The sequence below is a fragment of the Embiotoca jacksoni genome, unplaced genomic scaffold (assembly GCF_022577435.1).
Source record: "Embiotoca jacksoni isolate LCO1_2020_lvr unplaced genomic scaffold, fEmbJac1.0.p SCAF_8, whole genome shotgun sequence".
Lineage (NCBI taxonomy): Eukaryota > Metazoa > Chordata > Actinopteri > Embiotocidae > Embiotoca > Embiotoca jacksoni.
This window is the reverse complement of record NW_027185436.1, coordinates 8,422,804-8,430,643: the sequence shown is the minus strand read 5'-3', so window position 1 is coordinate 8,430,643 and position 7,840 is coordinate 8,422,804. Positions and strand designations below refer to the sequence as shown.

General features: G+C 41.1%; 1 protein-coding gene across 1 annotated transcript; it reads left to right on the top strand.

The window, feature by feature from the left end:
• The first annotated feature begins 61 nt into the window (after positions 1-61).
• On the top strand, positions 62-7,279 carry creb3l3l (cAMP responsive element binding protein 3-like 3 like). The gene is made up of 10 exons (XM_069138265.1): positions 62-216; positions 1,596-1,727; positions 2,412-2,820; positions 3,023-3,132; positions 3,284-3,376; positions 3,816-3,922; positions 4,907-4,975; positions 5,075-5,159; positions 5,275-5,368; positions 5,554-7,279. Exons 2-10 carry the CDS (start codon positions 1,596-1,598, stop codon positions 5,958-5,960), a joined length of 1,506 nt encoding a protein of 501 aa, XP_068994366.1. The 5' UTR covers positions 62-216; the 3' UTR covers positions 5,961-7,279.
• Positions 7,280-7,840: the final 561 nt, after the last annotated feature.

Here is a 7,840-nt window from a genome sequence, read left to right as displayed (position 1 = left end):
GGCACTTCCCAGAAGCACCCAAGAAGACCACGTACTCGTGTCCGCCTTTGCGTGATGACGCAAATTTTGCCTCGTTGGAAGGTGGTTTCAGGAGGAAAAGCGCTGTGACTGTAGGCGGTAGCAGCGGAGGAAAAAAAAAAAAAAGCCGACTCGAGAGACCAAAAGACGTCCGGACACGTTGACCTGAATGGTACTCTCGTCTCCTGTCACCAAACGGTAAGAAAATTCACGCCGACTCGACAGATATTTCATGTTTTTGAGTGTCGTTTTGATGACACGAGGAGGGACCACGCCCTCAACCAGCAAAGACTATTGACAGGATTATTGGGGCTTAACGTTAGTTGGCTGACTCGTCTGTGTTGGCCTAAGACATTTCCTGCTGTCTTGTTATTGGAATAAAAAAAAAAATTTAAAAAAAAAAAGGCAATTGCATTTTCGAGCCTATTCAAACTCACGAAACACTCTCCTGCCGTAAAGTAGGTCATTTCGACCGTGTCTTAAATGGCTGAAAGACATTCGTTATTTTGTGGATCCGGTGAAGACACTCTTGCATCCGGACTGCGTGCGTGTTGCTTCCACCGTGGCAAACAATGGCGCGCAGAAACAGTCGTTTTCTGCTAAGAAGCAAAAGGTTGTGCATCTTTATTTGTTTTGACATTTGATATTGTGTTCAGATTCGTGACAAAGGCTTGGAGGGGGGGGGGGAGGAGGGGCGGGGCTCCTTCTAGGATGAGGTCATTATGGGACCGTAGTGGTGATGCAATATGTAGCTTGATAGATAGAGACACGTGTTATCAACCTATTGACGGGGGAAATATTATTATTATTATTTTTTATTTTATTTTTTTTATCTAGATGCTTTACCCTAAATGTTTTGGCGGCTGATGTACAAGCAAAACAGGCATCCACATGGAGAGAAAGGAAAACGACCTGGCAGCAGATTTAATCCTGCCATGCCACGTTCTCATAATACTAAAGTCACTATGTTATTATTGCAATTTTAAACGCCGTGGCATTTGCTCAGTATTTTGATATTAAGTGATTTATTAATTTATTTATTTTTTTTTCCCAACTGCAAATTATATCACCCAAGGAAAACTTTGTCAGCATGACTATCAATTCAATTAAGACAATCGCATCATCTACCTGCAGAGCTACAACTAACGATTATATTCATTATCTGTGACTGTGGCATTATCTGTTTTTTTATTATTATTTTTAAAGCATTTTAATGACATACTCCTGTGTCCAAAATGACATTTTTAAATTGCTTGTTTTCTCCAAAATTCTAAGTGATATGAAACAATTAAACACGCCTACGAAAAGTTTTATTTTATCTAGAAAAATATATTTTTGAAGACAAAATGGATACTTTTTTTTTTTTTACAATTGATTAATTAATATCTGTAAGTAAATTTCCACATAACTGAACTGTCATGCAATATATAAGACCAATAAATGGCCTTTAAACTCTGACAAAATTGCATTACTTAACATTCCAGACACTGACAGCTATATAAACATTATATAAATAGTACATAACTGTGGGTGCGGTTCTTAAATAATATTTAACCTGCTGTGGTGTTTTGCTCCAGATGTCAGTCACTGAGGAACTTCCAGACATGGATGGGACAGACCTGTTGGGGCTGCTGTTCCACGATGGATCTACCGAGCCCTTTTTTCCTGATGGGAACGGACTCATCGAATCCTGGCTGTCTGAACAAGAGGTAAGACTTCACTCGCAGAGGAGGAAAATAAACATTGAACAAAGCTGCTCATATTGCTAAAACATCATCTGATCGTATGAGTGCTCCTCGTACTCAAAATGCTTCTGCTGCAGTGTGTATTTTTTTTTTTTTTTACTTTTTCTTCTCATTTACCTGAATGTCTTTATACGGCTTTGTGATTAACTAACTGTAATAATGTAAAGTCCATGATGTGGAAACAGTCACATATACATCTTTGAGTCTACATACCAGACGAACTACACAATCACGGAGCATTTAAAGCACGCCAGTAATATATCAGCAACACCTGTAATTCATTATCTGAGTTGAACTCGCCTTTGGTATTCCAGGCTGATGTCGTTTGCGTTGTTACAGAAAAGGGTCACGTGCTTGGGATGACGAGACCCAACCAAGCAGCAAGGGTATCTGCATCATCGTTTTAAAAAGTCTCCATTTCCATCTGTCCGGACTAAAATGCAGCCCTGGCTTTTTCAAACTAAAACAGGGTCTGCAATGGTTTTCAAAAGTCTCAGTTTTAGAGGTTAAAAAATACCAGAGTAATGTGGACGCTAACAAAAGTTATTTGTTTTCAAACAAAAACATGCGAGTGTGGATGTAGCCTTGGTGTGTGTGTGTGTGTGCGCGTGTGTTTTTTAGAATTTAACGCTGTCTTTTGTCTCCCAGATGCTGACAGGTGTGGATACTGAAGACTTTCTGTCCAGCTTGTTGGATGGAGAGGACAACATGGAGGCCATCTGTCCCTCTCATTCTCCACTGGGCAGCGACAGCGGCATTTCTGACGACAGCAGCACTGGGCCTGGAAATAACAACCTTCCGAGTCCCGGTAGCAGTGACAGTGACGTTGTGCCCAGTCCCGGCTATTCTCAGCCCAGTCCGGTGCACTCTGACCCTCCGATGACCTCCGGAGAGCTGCAGACAGAGAGCCTTAAGGCCTTAACAGTCCAGGCAGATCACAGCTACTCTCTGCTGCAGAGCGGTGGGAGGGACATGGACATGGGCATGGACATGGACATGGACATGCTGCAGAGTGTCAGGGCGGACAAGCCAGATACAGATGTCTTCATTGATCTGGGTGTGTGTTGTCAAAGAACTCTTGAACATCTTTAATGTTGACATTAACTTTTTTTTTTTTTTAATTTAACAAGTCAAACAACGTAGAAGATTTGAGCAGAGTTTTTGGGGGGGCGTAGCAAGATATGGGGGAACTTTAACATGCCAAGAGGGTCAGAAAATCAGATTAAGTCTGTTTTAAATGAATGATTTTCTTGTGGCAGATGACCTGGTGAGTGACGACATGGAGGAGGACATCACCAGCGAGCTGCCCTGCACTTTGGCCATCGAGGACTCGACACAGGATTCAACACAGGCCGACAAAACAGACCAGGTCAGTTCCTCTCACTGTCATAGCCAGAACAAAGAAATGCAGTCGATATGCCAGTATCATCTGACGCATAATATAGACGAGATGGCTACAAAAAAAAAATAAAAAAAAATCAGAAAACTTTTTAAGTCTGTGTTTTTTTTTGTCCCTGCAGTTCCAGTTTAAAGACATCGTGCTCACTGAGGAGGAGAAGCGGCTTTTGGCAAAAGAGGGAGCGACTATTCCCACACACATGCCTCTCACAAAGGTAACACTCAGTTTACATCTGTATTTAGTTGAGCTGCTGTTGTCTCAATCATGAACACTGAGCCGCGTTGTAAGCTGCGCTGCATTGGAGGGAATGCAACTGCAAAATATCGTAATTGCAATAAGGAACATAATCAAAACCCATTCTGCTGAATGTTTGAAGGTTGTTGTTATATTCATTTTCAATAGTTTCTTGTACAATAATCCTGAGCGGTGTTATCTTTTCTTTTTTTTTTTTGGACTGTTTGGACACATGAATATCTTATATTTCACACTTATGATTATTTAGTATATTTGCCCTGTTTTGCTGGATTAATCTTAATTAAAAAAAAAAAATTCCTGTTTGGTCTTCCTATCTGTGCCACTCAGTGCTATTTTACGCATGTGGTCATCTATCTTGTCAACATTGTGGTGAAAGCTGCCTCTACTCTGTGTAACAGGCAGAGGAGAGGACTTTAAAGAGGGTCAGAAGGAAGATTCGCAACAAGCAGTCTGCTCAGGAGAGCCGCAAGAAGAAGAAGGTTTATGTTGATGGACTGGAAAACAGGTGAGACGAGGAGGCTACAATTTAGACTGATGAGACGCAAATTATCTTCATTAAATTCTTAGACAGAAACCGAAATTTCAACATGTGGTGCGGATCTTTCTTTACACTACATTGTTTGTAGTCACTCATTCCAGGGATTACTTGCGTATTTCTAATCATGGCAGGCATATCTTAACTTAACTTAATATCATGCTAATGATCCTGAAGAGCCAACTAAATTTATTTTGAAAAAGAAAAATATGATTAGCATTCAGATTAAATACTGATAGGATAGCGTTTTAAGATTTTTTTTTTCTTTTTCTTTTTCTTGAATCATGGTTATTTTTCAGATTTTGTAACTCGAGGACGATGCAGTTTTCCCTTGTTCAAAACAACTTGACAGTTGACTAAAATGAATTTGGCTCGCATAAAATCACGAGGCTAACAATTATTTTCATTATCAATTAATCTGCCCACTGTTTTGTCCGTTAATCAATTAATAGTTTTGTCTATAAATTGTCAGTAAAAAAAACAAAAATCCTGTTCTAATTTCTGACTTCTTCAAATGCCCAGTCTCATCAGCGCCTCAAATCCCCTGAATATTCACAAAAAGCATCAAATCCTCCAGCCGGCAGTGATTGACACTTCTGTTTAAATTCATCAACAATTATCCAAATGTCCATCCATCCATTATCTATACCTGCTTTATGCTGAACAGGGTCAGGTTTTTTTTTTTTTTTTTTTTTGTAACATGATTATTAATACGAGAGATTGCAGCTTCTATTTCGCACTTAAGAAGAGATGCTGCAAGGAGAATTTATAGAGAAACTCTTTTAATTTAAATTTGCCTGCCTAGATGCCTAGTATGCCTCTGGTTTATCTAGAGGCATAAAGGCATACTTTATTTATTTAGATCTGGTATCTGGTTTATATGATTTAAATGGTTGGTCAAATACTTGTACATCTAAATAAATCTACTAATCACTGAATCGATGTCTACCACAGGGTTGCCATCTGTACTGCGCACAACCTGGAACTACAGAAGAAAGTCCAAATGCTTCATAAACAGAACATGTAAGAAGTCTGAGAGTTTACTTCCGAGTTCATATTACATAACACATCAAGTCAAAGTTTCTGAGTCTACAGTAAATTCATTCCTCTCGGTTCTTACAGATCCTTGATAGAGCAACTGAGGAAACTACAGTCTATGGTCAAGATGTCGACCTTGAAGGCCAGCACAACCAGCACTTGTGTTATGGTAAATTAGCCTATTTTTTTTCTCCTCTTCTGATTGTTGTTCTTGTCGAAAGTACGAAGCTCTTTGTCATTCTGCCGTGCTTTCCTCTGACTCCGTCCTTGGCTTTGTCCTCCAGGTGTTCCTGCTCTCTTTCTGTCTCATCATCTTCCCGTCAGTCAATCCATTCGGTGGAAAGACTGAACAGAAAGAACTCTACACACCCTCCTCCAGTAAGTTATCTCAAAATGCAAAACTTCCTAGTGAAGAGCTTCCCTGTAGAGCTCATCGCCGTTGCGCTTGTTTTATTCATTTTACAAATAGCACGACTGAGATTTTAATGAGTTTTAAATCTCCTCCAACGCTGTGCTTTTTGTCTGCTCGCCTCTGGAAAACCGTTTTCCGTTCGTGTTTGCAGTCATCTCCCGGACCTTGCGCTCCATCCCGCCCGACAGCACAGATGTCATATCCTACCTCGAGTCTGAAGACGAGGAGCCCTACCTGGGGTCCCCCGTAGAGGTGGAGAACGCGAAAGCCGTCTTTGCAGGCGGTCAGAAGAATCACACCCCCGACTACCAGCGGTTGGAGCAACCCGACTCTGAAACAGGCGTTAACAGCAACTCTTCGGCAGACTTCCCCGGTCCTGCCCAGGCAGCAGAGATGAAGCCGGGGCCGGCTGGTGGCGTCGGGGCATCGCAGGAAGGATCCATTGATGCTGTAGTGGCATCTGCTGTGACATATGAGGTCACAGGATCCAAGGATAACTGGATAGACCGGAACCCCCCGTCTGTTATATTACAGCAGCACCGCTCTGATGAGATGTAGTAGGGACATGTTGATCAATATGACCAGCAGAGGGAGCCATAATCCTAAAAAAAAATAAAAAAAATAGGAGGAAGGGAAAAATCATATTATTTATCCAGATATATGATCAGTCTGTTTGTCCCTGCTTTTCACCTCTAACAGCCTTTGGGTTTATTACAGTTACTTTATTTGCACTTTGTTCTGATTTCCTTGTTCCAGAGGGCGAAAAGAACTGGAGGGAGATTTATTTATCTCAGCAGTGTAAACTACCTGAAGAATAGGACATTGCAGTAATGAGACACATGCCTGCGCTGCTGGAGGCCACATGCTACTGAGGACTCTCAAACTTCTGTACAGATGACTCAAATTTGTAATTTTGGTGGCACCACCACAGGAACTTTTCTAATGAATCGGCAGTAGGTTACTCCAACAGAAACGTGTCTCCGATGGCATTATTATTCATCAGCAAATTTCAAGAAAGCTTTATTTGACTGTAGATTGCCTGACCACCTCCAGCAGATCACGCTGTTAACATACGCTGCTCATGAATGACTCCCCAAAACCACGATATACATAGCCATAGTAAGTTATGAAAATAAGGTACCGCAAACTCGTCGGCAACATCCTTCGCTCAGTAGAAGATAGTCTGCTTGAATCTCATAAAGCTTGATCAAAGTGGTTGTTCGACCACTGTAATGCTTAAGCCATTGCAGGACATTTGGCCATTTAGAAGACTTGTAAAGTTTGTTAGTATTTCCCTTGTAACAAGGGTATCCATGCATCTTTTAATGTCGGAATGCTTTGTTTTTATGTTGTACAGTGAAGCAAGACAAAATATCGAGGAAGACACTGAAAACTTGACCTTGTAAGCTGACCCCAGTCTACCCCCCCGTGATCTCCCAATTTTTCAACTTCATGAGACCGTTCTTACCTTTATAAACATGTCTGAAATACGTTTGCACCTGCGTGTGCATAGTAAGGGGTTTCATATTATCTGCTCAGTGAACTGTTTTGCAGTAAAATATACTCAAAAATGTAATGACCTGTTTTGTCAGTGAGGCATTTTTATTTGTATTTTTTTTTTGTGTGTGTGTGTGTGTATTTCTTCCGTTACCTCCGTCAGTAATTAATGGAATCTAAATGGTGTTGGAACTACTTTTGGTTAGAATTGACAGATGATGAGATTTTAAATGTTAAACAAATGCACTGACATTTGACGTAGTCCAAGAATGGAGTGTAAATACATTAAATCACTGTTGATCTTTCTGTACATTTGAACTCCTTATCTATAAGACATGTCTGGATATCTATAATAATAAACTTTTTATATATCAGAGTAATATCTCTCGTCGGTGTCATTGGTAAAGGGATAGATGCTCAATCAATATTTACCACCACGAAGTAACGCCTACGTCGGGGGTTGTTAAACACGCCCTTCTCAGTTTTCATAATCTTTCCCAGAAAGCCTTCCCATCATTTACTGCTCTTTTGACAAACGGATAAGCTTACCGGTACAAGTACCCAGTGGAACCGACTGCCAACCCTCTTACCGTTACAGTTTTGAGTCGGGTGCCCTGCTCAAGGTCGCGTGGCAAGAGCTGTTTCTGATTTATTTTCACATCATCGGGATGTTTACAGGCAGTCCAGGATTTTCCCACCCCCCGTGCCAAATATAAGTAAGTTACCTCAGCTGTAAAATGTGAGGTTAAAATCCTGAGTCATGGGGGCTTTATTCAAACACGTTGAGACGAGGTGTAAACGCAGGAGAAAGTTCACGCTTCCGAATGACCGGCAGATGGTGCCGTTAGTCCAGAGTTCCCCACACGGAGAGCTCTCCTCAAACGCAGTTTGGCGTTCAGCAGCGTCTTAGATGATGAAGATTACGGTTTAAAGGTAATCCG

Coding starts and splice junctions, on each gene's coding strand:
- creb3l3l (XM_069138265.1), top strand. CDS start 1,596: ATGTCAGTCACTGAGGAACTTCCAGACATGGATGGGACAGACCTGTTG. Junction 3,133..3,283: donor AGGCCGACAAAACAGACCAG/GTCAGTTCCTCT, acceptor TTGTCCCTGCAG/TTCCAGTTTAAAGACATCGT. Junction 5,369..5,553: donor ACTCTACACACCCTCCTCCA/GTAAGTTATCTC, acceptor TCGTGTTTGCAG/TCATCTCCCGGACCTTGCGC.